The 22,647-nt window shown below is 39.1% G+C and overlaps 1 protein-coding gene across 1 annotated transcript in view; it reads left to right on the top strand.

Annotated features, from left to right (window-relative positions):
* The window catches only part of LOC132827975 (alpha-1,6-mannosylglycoprotein 6-beta-N-acetylglucosaminyltransferase B), an 860,566-nt gene extending 848,072 nt beyond the window's left edge, over positions 1-12,494 (top strand). The window contains exons 17-19 of the mRNA XM_060844829.1: positions 4,559-4,633; positions 7,336-7,613; positions 12,134-12,494. Of these exons, the coding sequence (XP_060700812.1) occupies positions 4,559-4,633; positions 7,336-7,613; positions 12,134-12,332 (552 nt within the window). The 3' untranslated portion in view covers positions 12,333-12,494. The remainder of the gene's footprint in view (positions 1-4,558; positions 4,634-7,335; positions 7,614-12,133) is intronic.
* The last annotated feature ends 10,153 nt before the right edge of the window (positions 12,495-22,647 follow it).

The raw sequence follows: 22,647 nt of genomic DNA, 5'->3' as shown, positions 1-22,647 counted from the left end.
ATGCGGTGGGCATGGATTTCCAGACAGTGTTTGTTACTGTGACAAACAACAGAATTGTGAGGAAAGCTAAAGGCCTTTAGCAACATGAATATAAAATTAGCTGAGTGATATGAAACAGAGAACATCAATTAATTGATATTTTCCAGACTTGAGGAAGGTTTGTATTGGAGTTCAGTATTGGGCCCCTTGTTTTTTTTTCTCCCTGTTTATATATTAACCATCTGTCTCTTAGTGTGTAGGGGACAATTTCAAAGTTTGCAAATCACACAAAACTTGAAAATATTTTGAAGTATGAAGAAGAAAGTGTAGAATTCCAGAAGGACACAGACAAGTTGGTGGAGTAGACAAATAGATGGGAGGTAAGTTTCAATGCAAAGAATTGTGAGCTGATACATTTTGGTGGAAAAGGACATTGAAAGATAATGCAAGATAGGGGACATAATTTTAAGGGGGTGAAGGAGCAGATGAATCTGGTTGTATATGTGCACAGATCAGGTGGAGAGAATAATTTGTGGGTGGCACGGTGGCTCAGTGGTTAGCTCTGCTGCCTCACAGCGCCTGAGACCCAGGTTCAATTCCCGACTCAGGCAACTGACTGTGCGGAGTTTGCACATTCTCCCTGTGTCTGCGTGGGTTTCCTCCGGGTGCTCTGGTTTCCTCCCACAGTCCAAAGATGTGCGGGTCAGGTGAGTTGGCCATGCTAAATTGCCCGTAGTGTTAGGTAAGGGGTAAATGTAGGGGTATTGGGTGGGTTACGCTTCGGCGGGTCGGTGTGGACTTATTGGGCCGAAGGGCCTGTTTCCACACTGTAAGTAATCTAATCTAATGTAATTAATAGAGTATACGGTATTGTCAGCTTAATTAATAGGAGCAGAGAGTACAAGAGCAAGAAAATAATGTTGAACCTGTATAAGATGCTTGGTAGACTTCAGCTGAAAGGAAGGATGTGAACACATTAGAGACAATGCAGAATTAGTTTAAAGAATAATTCCAGGGATAAAGAATTTCAGTTATGAGGATAGATTGAAGAAATTGGGATCATTCTTCATGGAGGGAAGTAGGCTAAGAGATGGTTTGATAGAGGTTTCAAAATCACGACATGAATAAAGTAGATAAAGAACCTGTTCAATTCATAAAAGGAACAGGAACAAGAGTCCATAGATTTAAAGTGATCTACAGAAACAAGGGTGAAGTGATTAAAGACTTTAGCACTCAGCAAGTAGTTAGGTTATGGAATGCATAGCCTGGAAGCGTGGTGAAGGCAAGTTTAATTGAAGTGTTCAAGGGGGCATTGGATAATTATTTGGATAAAAAGTATTGTGCACGGGTATGAGGGAAAAGCAAAAGATTGGTACTGGGTAACATTGCTTGTTTAATGAGCCAGTGCAGACACAATGGATTAAATGGACTCCTTCTATGCTGTTTCTCAGAAAGCAAATGAACATGCATATGGCTGTGTTGTGCACCATCTGCTGACACTTGTATATTGTACATTGAACATTGTATAGCTTGACAGTGTACAATTATGTCTCCACATCACTGTGAAAAGTTGTATAGTATTATTATAAGTTATTAAAACCAGCAGATTGCTATACATTTGAGGAGACAATTATCAAACTTGTCTTTGTCCTGGGCTAAATGGAGGATCAATAATTACTCTTCAGAAATAGGGGCATTTCCAAGGAACTGAATTCACAAGTATACTGATTTGGCAGCGACCACAGACAATTTGAACATTCATGTATTGATGTGCACCATGGGATGTTGCACAACTGAAGGGCAGTTGTCCTCAATAGGAAATGTAAAATCTATTGAAAAACCCTGCCAGTATCTCCTGCCACTTCATGTTGGTGCAGATCTTAAGGTGTTGAACAGCATGTTGAAATAGGACATCTGTGTTTTGGGTAAAAGCACCAATGAACGTCAAACTGATTAATCTCAGGCATCAGCACAGAAAATGCTGGAGAAACTCAGCAGGTCCAGCAGCTCTTGTAGAGACAGAGTTAACGTTTGAGTCCAGTATGACTCTTCTTCAGAACAGTTGTGTGAAGTTTGCTGTTGTTCCAGTGCAGACTGATTCAATGAAATGACATGGATCCATCAGCTGCTTCCTTGATGAGAGATGGAGTATTGTGTCCAATTCTGGGCACTGAACTTTATGAGGATGTAAAGACCATGCAAAGAATGCAGAAATGATTTATGAAATGCATCCAGGGACATGCCACTTCAGTTACATTTGGATTGGCAAAGCTGGGGCTGTTTTCCTCAGACAGAAGAATGCTGACAGAGGATTTGATGAAGGTGTTCAAAGTCATGAGAAGTGAGGACTGAATGGATATGCAGAAACTGTTCCGATGGGCACAAGGGGTTCTGAAGCAGAAGACACAGTGGTAAGGTGACGGAAAAAGTACCAGAAGTGACTTGAGGAAAATGTTTTTAAATTGCAATTGTTTAGGATCTGGAATGCACTGTCTGAGAGGATGACAGAAACAAATTTACTTGTGGGTTTCAAAGAGAATTAAATAAATATCTGAGGAAAACAAATGACACCGCCACAGAAAAACTGGGCCTAGCTGAGTTGTTCTTACAAAGAGCCAGCATGGACATAACAGGTCAAGTGGTCACCCACGGTGCAACAACCTTCCTATAATACTATTCTCTGATTCTCTGGGGGACAGATGTTCATGTTGCAGTACCTGAGTACGTTGACTTTCCTGAGTACTGAAGGTAGAGAAAATCAGTTAATTGAATCACAGTCCAGTAGCAGAGCCCATGTCCATTGAAGTGAATCAATAGAAAATCATACAGTCTCCACCATGGCCATGTGATCATCCCACTGCTGATTTTTCTGTTATGATGCCCAACTTTGTTCCATTGCAACAATGGAATCCATCTCATAGTATCCTTGTGCATTTCTCATTTGTGAAGGTGACACTTCTGTCGTTCCAGGTAGATAGATTGCCTGAACAGTGAGTTCTGTTTATGATATTCTCTCCCATCTTTCAGCCAGCTCTGTTATTTACATTTTCCTCTTTTTTTCCTCTGGATTGCAACATGTTCATATGTCCATGTGTAAAATAGAAAATATCGGATGCTGAGATTGAAAAACAGGGGGGTGATAGTACTATAATCAACACAGAAGAGCACATTCTGTTCTGGACTCTCCCAGAGTATCTCCTGTTTGCCAGTCTCCCATTTCCTCTCCGTCTTTGCATTATGATATAGCATGAAACAATCAGTGTGAATGCTGTGGAAAGCTGATACTGGTGGGCAGGTGGGAGTGGATCTTTATGCATGATTGAAGTTATTTTTTCATTTTTCTTGACAAGAAATTAGAGTCTCATATGAAATGTGTCACCTTAAATGCAAATAAATAGGCTAAGATTTATGAATGTCTCCATATAGTTCTGGTACATTTTAATCTTTCTGTATACTGCCCCTTGCCGTGCTCTATGACTTCTGGCCATTTTCTCCAATACATAAGTAATAGTGTGTTATGAATGTTTTAATATAAGCATAAGGAAATTTGGATTATAATATTTAATGGTTCCATAACAAAACATTGTCTGAAATGTTTATTTATGTAATTTCCAGTTTGATCCCCAGAAAAGTATTTGGATCATGTCTATAATGCATGAATATGCCCATCGCACAACATTATAACACATTCATGCACAGTTACTTCATACATTAGTTCTGGGGCAAAGATGCATTTCATCTCTGTGAGCCATTAAGAAAAATATATGATAGCCTTGGGACACTTCACTCTTAAATAATGGTTGAATAGTTATGTATTCAAGTGAGGAAATAAAGTTGTTTTTTTCTTTGCTTGAAAAATATTCTACAATAAGGAAAGTATGAACATGACTTAGATCGAATGATTTCTTAATTAGCGGTCTCCAGGAGACTGCAAGAAATTCAAACATTGTTAGACAGGTTTTCAGCAGCAAGCTGCAATATCTCAGTGCCAGATCAGCATTTCACCAGTGTGATATAATAGTCCAAGCATTCCTTGCGTTCTCTTAATTATAGTAAGACTGATATTTAAAAGATTTGTAACATATCCCTGCATTTCAACTCACCAATAAATATTCAGGTGGCTGTAATAAAGTTGTATAATGGCAGCTAAAAGTCGAGAATACAAAGCAAGCACATTTAATTTAAGGAAATCTAATTCATTCTGATTTGGCACTGCAGCCATTATGTATCTGTCTGATGGTGTTAGGCAGAAATGATGTGATGGAGCTCGTTGCCTAGAGTACTGAAGTGAAAAGAGTTCATTATATTTCACTCAAATATACAGGACCATAATTGAGAACTCTCTATTTCAGGATATGCTTCAATTATTGAAAAATGTCTAATGCTGACATAGGAAAAAATTCTATTTATTTATGCTGAGCAAATTTATTCACATATTGCAGTGAAATATTTGTAAATGTAGTGCAAGGTTTGAATTGGAAAATTAATTACAAACCTTAGTATTATTAAATTTGGTCATTGTAAATATATTATTTATCTGATTGTTTTCACTTGTAATATATCATTTTATGCTGATTAGGTTGAACCTTATCTTCCATATGAATTTACTTGTGAAGGGATGCTGGAGCGTGTCCATGCTTACATCCAATACCAGGTGTGTCAATCAAGTTTTTTCTTTCTTCTCACAGGTCACTCTTCCCATGCTGTACTTTGTCAGCTGTCAGTTTTCTTATATCATTGCCAGTGGCTTTGTTTCATATCAAAAGCAGCCCAATCTTTGATATAAAGGCATTATCCACATGAGTAGAACACTTATCATCCACAAAATCTTGAGTAAAAAAATGAGAAAGGGAGCATATTTTTCCAAGCATCTTCTTTGTTAATTTTCCAAATGTTACCCAGAAATTGCTTGTATTATGCTAAAGTAAAATAATCTTGTCTGTTAAATTCTGATCTTCTATTTGATTGGTAGCATTAATCTTTAAAAAGGAAGGACACATAAATGCATTCATATTAATCTCATCATTATTTGTTTGTTTTTTTGTTGATACTCATTAAGCCTCTCCCACATTCCCTTCCTAAAGAGCATGCAAACTCTCCTGCTTTTCACAATGGAAATGTTTCCAAGCCTTTGGCAATGCTGTTCCTAAAATGGCTGCTTGGTATGCAAGCATGTGATCTGAGCCTTGAAGTCAACTACTGCTTCTTTAGTGTTGAGCTACCATGGTTACAACAATGATATTTCCTTTTAGTAACAACACTGGTTTTACAAAATCGTCAAATAGAATTTGGTGAGCATATTGTTTTCCATAAAATGAGATGAATGTTGAATGAAGAGTTAAGGGATTCCTGTTTATATTCTGCTAGTCTTTCATGTGGTCCAAGGATGTTAAAGAAATAAGACTTTGTGATATTCTTCAAAATTAAACGGGTCAATACCAGAATAATGGCATGTTAAAAGCTTATCTTTTAACCTTTTCACAAGTTTAAGTTAGGAAAATGGAGTTTGCACAAAATGAATTTTTATGTGCTAAGGAATTGTTCCAAACAAGTTTTTACTGTTTTCTTTTTACTTACCGAGGAGTAAAGTGCCTTCAGTGATGCCCATGACTATTCTGTATTTGAATTTCACACAAATGCCTGTGCAGTGCAATAAAAAAAATGGCAGAAGCATCTGAAAGTGTTAGAATGCCTCGAGCTAACAATCTGGCAGATTGCAATTCCACAGATGATAGGTTTTTCCTTGGAATACAGCACCACCTTGCTTTGGATTTGAACAATAACATTGAAAAACATGAGATGTCTGTCTAGTGTAAGCAGATTTGTAATCTGCAACTTTCTGAAGCCATTAGTGGATTAAAAGTTTGAACTTATTATTAGAAGCACAATCCAAGTTAATCTGAATTTGCAATAAATTTTACAGGTACTGAAATGTACGTCACAACACATGACAAGTCATGGACTTCACACTCCACATGTATTACCAATTCCAGTGAAAATTCAGTAAATTCAACTTTAAAAATATTGCAGGAAGAAAATGATGCACAAAGTAATTTGTGAAAATGTGCCTACTCCCAAAAATCAACAAGAATGTTAACATTATAAACGACAATCACAAAGACAAAAGCATTTTACATCCAGGTAGCACCTTTAACCAAGTAAAGCATCCCAACATGCTTCACTGAAGTGTTTGTGAACAAAATTTAACAATAAGTCTCATGTGGATATATTATGACGAATGTTAGAAAGCCTGATGTACTTTAAAGCTGTAGGGATGAAATAGACATCCAGTATTCGCACAATTATGTTATAGGTCAGAACTAAAGGCATTAGGATCATGATCTTGAACTGGGGTAGTACTGAATGAGGTTACAGAAGTAGGAAGATGGGGAAGCCATGAAGGAATTTAAAATCAGCTATCTGAATTTCTTTTTAAAAATACATCTCGGTCTAGAAAATAATGTAGGTCAGTGAGCACAGAAGTCAAGTGAGAAAGAAAACAAGAGTGCATTTAATAACTGTCATTGTTCTTGATAATGGCCTGGTGCAATCATCTTCAGACATTCCTATGTTTATAAGACATGGGAGCAGAAGTAGGCCATTCGGCCCAGTCAGTCTCCACTGCTTTTTAATGAGATTATGGCTGATCTCATAATCCTCAATTCAAATTTCCTGCCTTTTCCCTACAACCCTTGATCCCCTTACTGATTAAAATTCTATCTCAGCCTTAAATATACTTAATTACCCAGCCTTTACAATTCTCTGCAGTCAAGAATTCCACAGATTCCCTAAGAAAAAATTCCTCCTCATCTCTGTCCTAACTGTGCAGCTCCTTACTCTGAGATTATAACCCCTGTCCTAGACTCTTCCCCCAGGGGGAAACAACCTTCTGTGTCCATGCTGTCAATTCTGGCAGGGTTATTAGAAAGATTATTCTCCCTCCCAAAGTGTACTCTTAATAGTTTATAGAATGACTGCGCCTGTAGATGCTCCCCACTCTAACTCTGCACACTTCAACTCACTAGACCACCCAGGTTATTCTGGTTAAGTTTTGCTCCAATCCATCAGTTGCCCAAATCAGCTCACTCTTGGAATTTGATTGCCGTGCCTACTTTATAGTCTGCAATAGGATCAAATAAGCAAATCAAGTGAAGGTAGTATGATTCCATATCGTACACAGTTTCTTCCCATTTCCCTTACAAAATGTGGTGTTCAGGTTCTTTCCTCACCAAGGTGAAGTTTTAAAGTTGTATTGGCTAGTTAACTTTTAACACCCAATTTAGTTTCCAACTGAAAGATATCTAATTATGACAGCATATGTACCAACGCCATTTCTTTTCGTCTTTTTTGTAACAGGATCTGTGTGACACAGTATTTCTATCATGGCCTCAGAATCTTGCACAGCATTTTGTACCCTCACCTAATGCCACCAATCGAATCACGTTTCCTCAAAATGTCACTGGACATTTCTGGTCTCCAAATGCCACCAAAGTGCTCACCTGGCCTCCTGTAAGCTCAATGCAATTCCAAGTATCAGCAACAGCACAATCTTGTACGAATGCCTGTCAAGAGCATGGACTCACCTGTGAACCAACTTTCTTCCAGTTTATCAACAATAAGGCCATCTTTGACAAGTAAGATTTTCTTTGCTTATCCATCAATAAAATCTGAAATTTTGGATATTTCTAGTAAATTATATTATGTTGCAATGAAAATTCAACATCAACCCTTTGACAGCTCCACCAGAATTACTATTTTCAGAGAAAATAAAAGTGAATCAAAAATGCAAAAAAGATAATTTCTCTATATTCACCTATTTATATTTTATCACTTCTGATAGTAAGACATGACATGGACGTACCGGTGTTAGACTGGGGTGAGCAAAGTTAAAAATCACACAACACCAGGTTATAGTCCAGCAGGTTTATTTGAAAGCACTACCTAGTGGGGGCTTCCAAGTAAACCTGTTGGACTATTACCTGGTGTTGTGTGATAGTAAGACAGTCAACTTGATTTGTAGATTGGGCTCAGTTGTAGCTAAGTAAAAACAATGACTGCAGATGCTGGAAACCAGATTCTGGAGTAGAGTGGTGCTGGAAAAGCACAGCAGTTCAGGCAGCTTCTGAGGAGCAGGAAAATCAACTTTTCAGGCAACACCAGGAACACAGGCAGAGTGCCTGAAGGGTGGAGAGATAAATGAGAGGAGGGTGGGGTTGGGGAGAAAGTAACATAGAGTACAATAGGTGAATGGGGCTGGGGATGAAGCTGATAGGTCAGGGAGAAGGGTGGGGGAAGGTAGCAAAGAGTACAATGGGTGGATGGGGGTGGGATGAAGGTGATAGGTCAGAGAGGAGGGTGGAGTGGATAGGTGGAAAAGAAGATAGGCTGGTAGGACAGGTCATGGGGACGGTGCTGAGCTGGAAGTTTGGAACTGAGGTGAGGTGGGGGAAGGGGAAATGAGGAAACTGGTAAAGTCCACATTGATGCCCTGGGGTTGAAGTGTTCCGAGGTGTAAGATGAGGCGTTCTTCCTCCAGGCATCAGGTGGTGAGGGAGCGGCTCCTCAGTTGTAGCTAAGAAAACTTTTCATGTGCTACACTTGCTCTGATACCCCAAGAAAGGGAGCAGAGAAGTGCACTAGGTTTCCTCTGTCTACTCATCTTTCAACTGTTTTGCTGTCTGCATTGTCCAATTCTCACATTGTGAATGACTGCTTAAGTAAAGAATGAAAGAGTTGCTGTTTCCCAGAGAACTGTACTCCAGTAAGAGTCTGCACCTTCTACAGAAGTGGGGAGAAATTGACTTTACAATAAAAAAAACCTACATGAGCAGTGTATTGTTGTCAGAGTGTATTTGAAAACCTTTGAGGCTGTTCAGTGCTTGGAGTGCTAAAACCTTGAATGACCATATAATTAAGTATGCTAAGAAAAATAACTTGCATTAATACAGGTTTTTCACAACTGCTGAATATCTCAAAGAACTTTACAAGCATTTTTTTGCAAACAAGTCACTGTTGTAATGTAGGAAACCCAGCAGTCAATTTTGTGCTTAGCAAGTTCCTACATCCAAATTTGATCACAATCAAGTAATTTGATAGGACAATAAATATTGACCAGGGTAGCATGGATAATCCCCTGCTCTTTTTTAAAATAGTGTTATGGAAACCTTCATATTGACCTAACCACTTATTGGGGTTGTAGGTGAATTTGCCCCCAAAACACCTGGAAAAAATCATTGGAGTGACCAATCAGAGAACGCTCTTCCCTGTAAGTAAAAATGAGAGATTAAGTGAGGAGTTACTCATTGAGGCATAGAGTCATACAACACAGAAACAGACCCTTTGGCCCAAACAGTCCATGCTGAACATAATCCTGAACTAAACTAGCCCCACCTGCATGCTCCTGGTCCATATCCCTCCAAATCTTTCCTATTCGTGTATCTATCCAAATGCCGTTTAAAACTTGTAATTGTACCCAGATCCACCACTTCCTCAGGAAGTTTATTCCAAACGTGAAACACCCTCTGTGTAAAACATTTGCCTCTTTCGTCTTTTTTAAAATCTCTCCTCTCACCTTCAAGCATAGGCTGTTTCTTTCTCGTGGTACCTTCTGCTCAATTCACTGGTGAGTGAATGCAGTAAAGACACAGTCTGCAATTGGAAAAGAAGCAAGCATTTAAGTTAATGATGGCAGGGAGAGAGTCGTCATGGGAACGTTCTCCCATATATTGGGAATTAGAAATTTTGCAAGGAGAAATGGGGCTGTGGCTTTTGCTGATAGCCAAGACTTTAGTTGAGTAGAGGAGGGGTGGTCCCTTTGGTCAGAAGATTTGCCTGCTGAGGGGGTAGAAGCAGCTCCAAGAGAGATTGGGGGTATTGAAGAGTGAGGCTCCAATAGGTTTGGGTGAGAAGGAGACTGTAAGAGGGATGAAGAAGGGGCGAGGCTGGGTTTATCAGGATTCAGCTGCAAGAAGACTCGGGTACAAAGGAGACTGCAAGAGGAATAAGGTAGGGATAAGGAGAATTGGGAAGATAGGAAGGCTGCAAAGTGGCGAGAGAGAGAAGGGACTGCAAAAGTGAGAAGCAGGAGGTTGTAATAGCAGACAAAGAGGGAAGTATGAAGGGGTAGGGAGGGGTGAAGAGACATGCTGCATGGGAGAGAGGGAGGCTACTAGGGGTGGGCAGGGCGGCTGCAAAAGGAGACAGAACAGTTCTAAGCCTGCCAACAAAGGAATTTTCTGATAACTATGAGCCAGGAAAGCTTGAAATCACTGAGGTAGTTAATTCGTTGCAAGTGTAACTGGAGCCTCGATTATGAGGCTGCAGATGCTCAGGAGCTATTCTTGAGGGAAAATGCATTAGGTGCTATTGTAACAAATGCCATGTGTCGATTATTAAACTTAAATCTGCAGCACAGTAAAAACTAACCACTGCCTAGTTCAAATGTCCCAGTTTTGTGCATATGCAATTAAAATGTGGTAGTTGTGACCTCATCAGTCAAAAGAAGATGTATTTAGGACAGCAACTATCTCTGTGCAGGGGTGTGTGTCAGTTATTTTGCAAAAACTTTGATAACTTTATACCTGTTCCATTGTGCCAATTTAAATAGAGTTATCTAGGAAACTAATGTTTTTTCTGAATGTTGTGGCTCAAAGTTTAATAGAAGGTTGATCATTTGTGAAGTCCTTGTTGAATTCTTCTAATTCTGCTTCAGTGTGAGTCCACATAGAGTCATACAGCATGGAAAAAAACCCTTTGGTCCAACCAGCCAACACAAACTATATTCCTAAACTAAACTAATACCACCTGCCTATACTTGGGCCATGTCCCTCAAACCCTTCCTATTCATGAACTTATCCAGTAGTCTTTTAAGCATTGCAACTGTACTACCACTTTCTCTGGCAGTTCAGTCTACAGGCAAACCACTCTCTGTGTAAAAGAGTTGGCATTTGTGTCCTTTTTTAAATCTTTCTCCTCTCACCTTAAAAATATTGTCCCTAGTTTTGAATCTCCCCACTTTAGGGAAAAGACCCTTGTCATTCACTTGGTCGACACCGCTCATGAATTTATAAACCTCAGTAAGGTCACCCCATCTCATTACAAATATAGAAGATATTGATAGCATGTGACTGCATCACCTAATAAATGGAATGCCCAACAATCAAAATATAGCCCTCAAGAAAATCTCAAGAGCCTTTGAAAAAATTTTATATTCTTCCCTCATAACTAAGCTGGCAGATTAGGTCTGAGTCTATCATTTCATCTGGAAGATACCACTTTTGACGGTTCAGCATTCCTTGCACTCGGACATGAAACCAGGACCTCATGGCTCAGAGATAAGAAAATTATCAACTGAGTCACAGCTGGCATCAAAATAAAACAAAGAACTACACATGCTGGAGATGTGAAACATGAACTGATCGTGCTAGAGAAACTCAGCAGGTCTGGGAGTATCTGTAGATAGAGAGAAACACAGTTAGCATTTCAAGTCCAGTGACCCTTTGTCACAAAGACTGAAATATTAAATAAACAAAAAATTGGATACATTGTCTTGGACAAATTAGCTAAGACAAATGAGAAGTGACCTAGAGACTAGGGGCTGAGTACTAGAACTGTGCTGGATTGATAGCATGATTAACAGATACTTGGCACGCTTACCAACACTGGAAATATGGCTAGCATGAAATCCAGAAGTAAAGTCTTGCCAGAGCATCTGAAAATCTGTACAATATAGATTGGATCTTCACCAGGTTTGGAAATAAGAGTGCATTAAGATTACAGATATTTATATGTGTAAAGAATTAAATATGCATCGGTTAGCAGATTTCAGTATGTTAATAACTACATTTATCATGTGTAATTTGCTAGTCCCAACACAAGTCAATGTTGCATGATACAAATCATTTTCTGAGGTTAGTTTCGATGAGTACTATGCTAATGATATTTTGTTCAAATTACTTTTATCAGCATTGTTTATCTCCTTCAGATGTCTCTCATTGGTTATAAGGTGAGAAGTGGATTTTTTCCATTTCCTGCTTTAATACAAATGTTAGTTAAAAAATGTTTTTCTTCTTCCAGAAGAACATTGTGTAATGAATTATAACAAATATTAAAACCTTTGAATCTGAAGATTTTGTTTTTATTTCCAATTCAATAGGTTCAATTTTGTCTGTGACAGCATTGAGTCTGAGGCTAACCATCTCTATCCTGCCTTTGAGGAAATCGCTCAGGACTGTTACCTTCAGAAGCAGATCCTGCTGTTCAGCTGTGCAGGCCATCACCCGAAATATAGACGACTCTGTCCCTGCAGAGACTTTCGCAAGGGACAAGTGGCACTCTGTAAAGGTTGTTTGTGAATTTTTGAGCTTTTTAAGCATGAAGACTGGTTTAAAAAAAAAGAAACCTGACTATCCTAATGATGTAATGACCCATCAGCGCTTCCATCCAATCCAAAAACCACATGATGGACACATTTCTCCAAGAGAAATAGTGAAGAAACTGAGGAAAATCTCCAAGAGTATTCCCACACAGGTTACCTTGATAAAAGAAAAGGAAAACTATACTTGAACAGGCAATATCTAACCTGTGATCTAGTTTAAGTTTCTTCAAGTGTTTGCTTTTGTTGCATGCAAATAAAAAGTCCATGTGAACTTGTTTTTAACTTATACACCTCCATGTTTAAACAATGTTTCAGACCGCTCCTGTGGTTATCAATGATTCAGAATAAATATTTGTGTCAAGAAACAAGAGTTCCTTATTATTAAATATAGTTATAGATGCTTTTATTTAAGCTAGAAACCTGTAAATTAGGGGATTTTCTCCATTCCAAGTTTTGTTCTATTTGTTACGTGCACAAAGGTACCGAACATAATGAGACCATTGGTAACTTTTTTTGGATTCAGTGCAGAAGTGCAACTCAAGTATTCAGTTAATCTAAATTTGCTTTTTATTCTGCATGCATCGTTATTCTGGACAAATGAATTGATGCAGCAAACAAATCTTACAAACTCTAATATTTATAAAGTTCAAAATGATTTGTTGCTCAATTGCTGTAATTTTACATCATAAAGCCCTGGAGGAGTAAAAATGCCAGTTTCTGAATAAATCTGAATGACAACACAATCAATCACTTATTCTAATAACACAGCATGAAAAAAATGTTTGATAGAAGACATCAAAATTGATTCCTCAAATGACTTAGCCACAACATTGGTGCTGTGGTTTCACTGAGAACTCTTCTAAACATGTTCATAAATATGAAATAAATATGGTGAAAGCTTATTGAAGGGTATCTATTAATGTCTGATCTATTTGAACTGCATACATACTCTTGCAAAATCTGCGTCATTTATATTTATGGCCTCTGAAAAGGATATCTTTGTATCAGATAGTGAAGTAACTTGTAATAATGGAGCACTGAGATGAAAATTTCAATGATATTAAAATTATGCTGTTGGAAAATAACTATGAATGGTCATCTGAAGTTCCTAAGTCTGTTAATTTAGTAGCAGTGCAACCCATTTGCTGCCACTAAAATAGCAGACAGAGGTATTTCAGACAAATGCATGAAGCACTCATGTCTGTTATTCCTAATACAGTTTCAAGGCCTGCAATTTCAATACTTTTTCTCATGGGGAAGCTCAATGAATGAGAAACTGCCATTTAGCTTTGCTAGGAAGTAGGAATTACAATATTTAATGTTGCTAATGTTTCTAATCTAATTAGCAGAGTGTAAAGTTAGTTTTATGGCAGCACATTATTTAAATAGGACACAAGGTGAGCAAATGTTTGATTTTAAAACTGGCATATTTTCTATTATTATACACTGTGCATTCAACATCGCTTTTCATTTTAAATTACTGAACAGCAAATGAGCTGTTATAATCTTATAAATCACAATGCAGCACTCCTGAAATATTGCTCCCACTCCAAAGAAGTGGGATAAAATCCAACTCAAAGAATACATGCACAGGACAGCCCACTCACTATAAATCTTGCATCTGGCTGGACCGTCTGTACAAAACTGAAAAATTAAATACCAAAGTTGTTAACATAAACTGAAGGGGGATCGAGACATTTCAATTGAGGTGTAGTATTTTATCACTGAACATCACTGTATTGCAGTATATTTGGTGCTGCCACCAGACCAAGCACCAGCATATATATAAAATAATACCTGATAAAAGCAAATTACTGCGGATGCTGGATTCTCTCCTTACAGATGCTGACAGACCTGCTGAGATTTTCCAGTATTTTCTCTTTTGGTTTCAAGCACCAGCATATGTTCTATTTTAAAGCAGTTCTATCACATTCTACAGTGAAAGCTCTCATGTACAAGTCAAATTCACGTTTTACCTCAAATCAAATTACCAGCTGAAAGTAAAGAAACATTTGGATGACAACAGATTAATAGGTCAATAAGGTGGCTCAGTGCTTAGCACTGCATCAGGGACCTGGATTCGATTCCACTCTTGGGCGACTATCTGGGTGGAATTTGCACATTCTCCCTATGTCTGTGTGGGTTTTCTCTGGGTGCTCCGGTTTCCTCCCACAGTCCAAAGATGTGCAGAGTAGGTGGATTGGCAATAGTAAATTGTGTCCTGGGATTAGTCGGTGGATTAGTCATGGGAAATACAGGGTGAAGGTAGATCTGGGTGGGATGCTCTTTAAAGGGTCTGTGTGATTTGATGGGCTGAATGGCCTGCTTTCACACTGTTGGGATTCTATGATTAAATACTTAATATGTTAAATGATCTTGAAGCAACAATAAGATTAATAGAACTTGAAATGATAATAAATTGAGGAATGAAATGCTGATACTATACTATGATCTGATCAGAATTTTCCACGAGGAAATTATTACAGGGCAATTTGCACAAAGTCTGCCCTGTTGCAAATACAACAGGTTTGCATCCCAATGTGAGTGGAACCTGAGAGAGCAGAAGTGTCACCTCAAACAAGTAGTTAATTCATTTCAATACTTACTGAGTATTTTTCATGCCTGTATACCAAATTTTCAACAACTTTTCATTACTGTTTTTTTGCTTGATAATTTTCTGTTCAGCACTTAAATTCTTAAAAGCTTTTGTGTGAACTGATGCCAATTATTCATTTTCCACCAACTACTAATGTCAATTAATTTTCGATATACCTTTGAAGGGAAACTGGTTATGCTACATAAATGGTGCACTGTCCTTATGTGATTGCTGTTCAGATCTCTTCCAATGGGTTTACAATCTGAGCAACACACTCTACAGTCTTGGTTTGATTATCCTCCAGAGCATCATTTTAATATTAAATGTTTGCATTTGTATAAGTGCTGGCTCTATAATATGCACTGGTCTAATTAAATGCTGTGAAGAAATAACTATCAAAAGAAGAGAAAGCTAAAGCTCAAAACAATGGGGTATAGTTTTAAGGTGAGAGGAGATTGATTTAGAAAGGACATAATGGGTAACTTTTTAACACAGAGAGTGATTTGTATGTGGAATGAACTGCCAGAGGAGGTGATGGATGCAAGTACAGTTACTACATTTAAAAGATATTTGGATAATTGCATGAATAGAAAAGGTTTGGAGGGATATAGGCCAAATGCAGGCAAGTGGGAATAAGTTGGTTTGGTAACATGGTTGATGTGGACTAATTGGACCAAATGGTCTGTTTTCATGCTGTATGATTCTATTTTATGGATACTACCCAATATGTTGCATTTTTAGTATTGTTAACTTCTTGTAAAGGCCATTTAAACATTTATATCAATTTTTTAAAATAGTGAACAAATGGGGCCTGTAAGCATATACTTCATACAATCTATCCCACAGAGTCAGGCCCTTCAACCTAAATGCTTGAAACTGGTGTTTTATTTTTTATAGGTTTTATTTTGCTGTATTTTCTCCCACGCGGCTCCCATATTTTCCAAATACCTTTCCTCTCATGTAAGAATCAAGACTACCTTTAAACATATCAATAATATTGACCAACAATTCCTTGTTGGAACAGCTTTGACATTCTCACCACTCTCTGTACAAAGCAACTTCACCTAAATACTAAATGAAAATCAACCCTTCTGAGGAAGTGTCGCCAGACCTGAAACATTAAGTTTGATTTCTCTTCTCTAATGCTGCCAGACATGCTGGGCTTTTCCAGCAACTTCTGCTTTTGCTTCACCCAAATATGTTAGTCTGGGTAGCTATTATTTTATGTTTATGTCACTTGCAATGGATCTGCCCATAAATGGAATTTTCTGCTGCCCTGCTTGGTGCAGGCAATGATGAGAAATGTGGGAAAATATAGCAAAACATAAAAAAAATCAAAGTCTCAATGTCTAGAGAGAAAAACAAGTTTTCCTTTAAGGTTTGAAAGGTGGATCTAGAATCTTGCTTATGAGTGCCAATTGCCTTTTTCCATCCAATTGCATTTTCATGAAAAGTCCCATTTCCAGGCAGATTTCCTGAGAGACTGGATGGTGCCAATTCCTGACATGAATTCACTGTTTGTTTCTTCATTCTGCCTCCATTGAACCCTGTCTTCACCACATACTCCGTGGTCTAACTCTTCTTGCATTCTTCATTCACGTGAGTCAGCATCATTAGCAAACCAACAGACTCATCACGTCATTATGCCTTCTGTTGGACTAAATATATAGGGTGGCATGGTGGCTCAGTGGTCAGCACTGCTGTTTCACAGCACCAAGGACCCAGGTTTGATTATAACCTTGGGCAACTGTCTGTGTGCAGTTACACATTCTCCCTACGTCTGCACTGGTTTCTATGGGTGCTCTAGTTCCCTCCCACAGTCCAAAGAAGTGCAGGTTAGATGGATTGGCCATGCTCAAGTACACCATAGTGACTAGGGACGTACAGATTGGATGGATTGGTGATGGTAAATGTAGGGTTACAGGGGATCTGGATGGGATGCTTTTTGGAGTGTAAGTGTAGACTGTCAATGGGACAAATGGTTTCTATCTGTACTGTAGGGGTTCTATGAAATCAGATATTAATTCCATCTTTCAAGAAATCTCTTTGCAGCTCAAGGGCATATTGATTTGGATACATCTGCAGGTCACTTTGTGTGCAGAGACACACACATCGCATGCATCTACACAGGATGCATTTTATAGCTCTTAGCTTATTTTTTAGCACTCATTTAACTTTGTGCATGCTTGGAGGTTGCCAGTCTTTTGTTGCCAAGGGAGAGTCAGGCAGCTAATCACCACTCAGAGATTCAAGGAGGTGGACTTGTTGCTGGACGGTGCATCCATGGCACACCTACTGCATGTGGCACCAAGTTCCACTGTAATTGCTTCAACCAAATGGCCATGTCTGAAAATAAAATGGTCTAATTCTTAGTGACGTCAAGGGGGACTATGGGGGTTCCACCACAGTCAGTCCTGCAAGTCAAGAAATACAGGTAGATCAGTCAGGTTGCTGTGGAAATGTCAACCTGGGTTGGGCCAATGTTTCCTACAGTGAAACAAAGGAGATATTGAGTATGATGGGGAGCAGGAAAGTTGCTGAGGTGTCCCCAATGAGTCAGTCGGAAGTGTGAGGGCCAGGAAGGATTAGTAGCTTGGGAGGATGAGCTGGCTGAGAGTTGTTGAACAAAATTGATGTATATATCAGTTGGACTGGTATTCCATGAGTATTGGTGAGCCACTGTGTGCAGTGGAAGATATTTGACTTTCCTCCTGCACTGCTGGACCTGAGATAATGCAGTGATTTGGTCCAGCTTCGCTGGTGATATAACCTCTTTTGCCAGTCAGCAGCATACAGCACTGCACCCCGCTCCACCAGCACCTTCAGGATCCTGTCAATAAAATCAAGTAACTTTGCCATTTCCTTGGGGATGACAAAGCAGGACTACATTATGAGGATCAGGTCCTGGCTTATAGTCTATGAAGAGTTCCTGAGCTATGATATAAAGATGGTGCCAACAGCGTGAATGTTGTAAAGCCCTACCACTCAGGCACTGTAGGAGCTGATTGCATAATTATTGATATGAAGAGCGAAAATGATGTGAGAAAAGTCCTCATGTGACCTGGCGGACAAGCATGAACTTCAGTCCAAGAAACACTCCAAAAAATGGGAAATTCCCATTCTGTACTCCACGGCATAATATGAATCCTTCATATATTAATGACGTCTCTTAGTCACATCTTGTTCTCTTCCAAACAAAAGACTCAGCCAGCTAAATCTGTCTTAATTGATTCATCTTCTCATTTCTGGTCAACCTCGTGTGTACTTTCTGTACTATTTCAATATCCTTTGTAAACAGAAATTCTCTACAATAATCCAAATGAGTTCTAACCAAAATTCAATAGAACTGTAATAATACCTCACTGCTTTTGTATTTGTTTATTCTAGAAAGGAACAGCCGTGCCTTCTTTGTACATTTTATGGCTGTGTCAATACACACTGCTACTTTTTCTTATTTATAGTACTGAGTTTCCAGATCTTTTTGCGACAATCTTCGATTTTCTTTTCCCAAGGAATAAATAGTTTCTCCCACCACAATGGACAAACTCACACTTTGCAATACTGTACACCATTTGCCATTTATCCTCATAATTTACAAACTCATTTATTACTATATTCTTGAATTAGTATAATCTTCCAATTTTTATACTGTAGCTCCAAAATTTGAATCCAATGCATTCATCGGAAGCTAACAATTGTTCCAGCACAAATCTCTATGGACACTACTTCCCACTTACTGCCAATATGGAAAGCTTCCCATGACATTTATCCCTGTTATCTATTTTGTAACCACCTTTCAATCTATTCTGCATGATGCCTGATTCCACATGACTTTGTCATTAGTCTTTAAAATGGCATCAAATCAACACTTCTCTAAGTGCCTGTTATCATATGCATTGGATTGCCTCATCTACACTGTCTGTTATTCTAATCCATGCTAACTTTTTTTAACTATGTCTGGCTTTAGATGTATTGTTATCTCATCTTTTAGCAAAGATGTTAAGCCAGCTGATTCATGGTTTGCTGAATTAGTTCAATCTCAGCTTTTGAAGTAATGAATTGCATTTGCAATCTGCCAGTCCTCTGGAAGTATTCTCTTTTCGACTGAATTTTTACAAATGCATGCTAGTGCTTGTGCTAACTCCTCTATAGTCAATTTTGCTATTCGAGGTGCAATCCATCTGCAACCATTATCAAAGCATATGAGGGAAAATTAAAACGTAGGACGTCAGCAGTAAACATAAATTGATTTAATTGTCTGTTTGCAACTTAATAGACTAGCCCACAGATATACACTTACGTCACACTGTCGTGCGTTGTAATAAATTATTGTGAATATATGTAGATTGCTTGTGTCTTGGTTCACAGTCAGCTGATGAGAGCAAGGCTTTTGGAACATACAGTTGCTGATGAAGTTAGGAGACAGCACTACCTACTGTTCATTATATGTGACAATTTATACAGGATTGCCAGACCAAATGTACAGTATTGAAATTAAATATTCATCTTAAAGAATGAGAAAAAAAAGTCAGAATAGAGTATTAATAAATAATCTTTGTATATTCACCCTCTTCCTGTCAAATCTGCTGGTGTCACAGTCTATGTTTTCTTTATGTGTATATGAAATATTATCAAGCAAATCAATGTTATTTATTGCTTTGAATATGTAAACTCATTAATGTTCTGAATTTTTTAATGAAATTGATGTATTTCTGTTGTTACGGCTCTGAACACCAGTATTTTCAGCTGAGAAAGTTTGCAAGATAAAATATTAGTTTAAAATGATTTAAAGCTTAAAACAATGTATTCCCATCTTTTGCTTATTATTAGTATTGTCAGATGATATTTTCAGTTGATTGGCTCCATACATCACTAGTAATATTGTTGTAATTTGACATACCCACTTTGCTGTTTTTTACTTTCTATTGAGCGCCATTTTTATTGATGTTGTTTACTCCACTTGTAATTTTACTCAAGTATGTACAAATATGTCAGAAATTACTACATTACTGGTAATTTTCCCAGTTCTGCCCAGAATACACAGTAGGTATATGAGGGAGAATTCAAAGTTTCCCACACTTAGGAGATAAGGGCATTTTAGAAATAGTGGGTTTGGACTTATTGTCCCATTTCAACCAATGCTGTAATACTGCTCACTGGGCAAAAGTGAGGACTGCAAATGCTGAAAATCAGAGTCTAGATTAGAATGGTGCTGGAAAAGCACGGCAGGTCAGGCAGCATCTGGGGAGTAGGAAAATTGATGTTTCGGCCAAAAGCCCTTCATCAGCACTGAAGGCTGCAAGTCTTCAGGGTGAAGAGATAAATGGGAGGGGGAAAAGCAAAGAGCACAATCAGTGGATGGGAGTGGGGATGAAGATGATAGGTCAGAGAGGAGGGTGGGGGAAGTTAGCAAAGAGTACAATGGGTGGATGGGGGTGGGGATGGATGTGGTAAGTCAGAGGGGAAGGTGGAGCGGGTAGGTGGGAAGGAAGACTGGCAGGCAGGACAGGTCCTAAGGATGATGCTGAGCTGGAAGGTTGGAACTGGGATAAGGTGGGGGGAGGGGAAATAAGGAAACTGGTGAAATCCACATTGATGCCCTGGAGTTGAAGTGTTCCGAGTCGGAAGATGAGACATTCTTCCTCCAGGCGTCGGGTGGTGAGGGAGCGGTGGTGGAGGAGGCCAAGGACCTGCATTTCCTTGGCAGAGTGGGAGGGGGAGTTGAAGTGTTGGACCACGGGGCATTGGGGTTGATTGATGCGGGCGTCCCAGAGATGTTCCCTGTGAGAAGGCATCCAGTCTCTCCAATGTAGAGGAGACCGCATCAGGAGCAACAGATACGATAAATGACATTGGTGAAACTTTAATGGATGTGGAAGGCTCCTTTGAGACTTTGGATGGAGGTGAGAGGGAAAGTGTGGACGCAGGTTTTGCAATACTGCCCACTGGCACATCTTTTAGGGTTTACCTCTGGAAGTCAGAAGTGTCCACCTGACCCAAGTAGTGGACCTCTTTGATGAGCTCGTTAGAGATAAACAATCTACAAAGGACTTTGAATGTTACTTTAGGACTCAGATGGGTGAGATGCACTATCCAAGTTCCAAATAGTTTTAGCTGATACCCCAATCAATGATGAGTCGTAAAACATAGAACATTGAATGTTATAGGGCAGTACAGGCCCTTTGGCCGTCAATGTTGCACCAATCTGTGAAAATAATCTGATACCCATCTAATCTACACCATTCCATTATTATCCATATGTACGTCCAATGCCCATTTAAACACCCTTTATATCAGCGAGTCTACTCCTGTTGCAAGCAGGCCGTTCCACACCCCTATTACCCTAACATCTGTCCTAAATCTCTCACCCCTCAATTTAAAGCTATGTCTCCTCTTGCTAGCTTTCACCATCCAAGGAAAAAGTCTCTCACTGCCCACCCTACCTAACCCTCTGATTATCTTTAACATCTTGATTAAGTCACCTCTCAACCTTCTTCTCTCAAACAAAAATAGCCTTAGTTCCCTCAACCTTTCCTCATAAGACCTTCCTTCCATACCACGCAAAATCCTAATCAATCTCCTTTGAACCTTTCCTGATGCTTCCACATCCTCCCTATAATACAGTGACCAGAACTGCACATAATACTCCAGGTGCAGCCTTACCAGTGTCTTGTACAGGTTAGAGTGATGCTGGAAAAGCACAGCAGATCAGGCATCATCCGAGGAACAGGAAATTGATGTTTCGGGCAGGAGCCCTTCATCAGGAATGATGAAGGGCTCCTGCCCGAAACATCAATTTTCCTGCTCCTCAGATGCTGCCTGATCTGCCGTGCATTCCCAGCACCACTCTAATCTTGACTCTCATCTGCAGTCCTCACTTTCGCCCATTGTCTTGTACAGCTGAAGCATGGCTCCAAAACTCAATCCCTCTATAAATAAGCGCCAACACACTATATGCCTTCTTAACAAACCTATCAACCTGGGTGGCAACTTTCAGGGATTTATGCAACATGACACTGTGATCTCTCTGTTCATCTGTACTGCCAAGGATTTTACCATTAGCCCAGTACTCTTCATTCCTGTTATTTCTACCGAAGTGAACCACCTCACTTTTCCACATTAAATTCCATTTGCCACTTCTTAGCCCAGCTCTGCATCTTACCGATGTCTCTCTGCAACCCACAACATCCTTCGGCACTAATCACAACTCTGCCTTCCTTAGTGTCATCTGCAAATTTACTAACCCATCCTTTGACACCCGCATCCAGATCATTTATAAAAATGACAAACAGCAGTGGCCCAAAAACAGATCCTTGCAGCACACCACTGGTAACTGAGCTCCAGGATGGACATTTCCCATCAACCACCACCCCCCTCTGTCTTTTTTTAGCTAGCCAATTGCTGATCCAAACTGCTAAATCACCTTCAGTTCCAAAGCTCTGTATTTTGTGCAATAGCCTACCGTGTGGAACCTTATCATATACCTTATTGAAGTCCATATACACCTCAACAACCACTTTACCTTCAACCACCTGTTTTGTCAGCTTCTCGAAGAACACAATAAGGTTAGTGAGGCATGACTTACATTTCACAAGACTGTGTTGACTATCCCTAATCAAATTGTTCCTTTCCAGATTATTATAAATCCTATCTCTTATAAACTTTTCCAAAATCTTACTCACACCTGAAGTAAGGC

Source organism: Hemiscyllium ocellatum, chromosome 25 (assembly GCF_020745735.1).
Source record: "Hemiscyllium ocellatum isolate sHemOce1 chromosome 25, sHemOce1.pat.X.cur, whole genome shotgun sequence".
Lineage (NCBI taxonomy): Eukaryota > Metazoa > Chordata > Chondrichthyes > Orectolobiformes > Hemiscylliidae > Hemiscyllium > Hemiscyllium ocellatum.
Note: the sequence above shows the minus strand (reverse complement) of the source record. Positions and strands in the feature narration are given on the sequence as shown.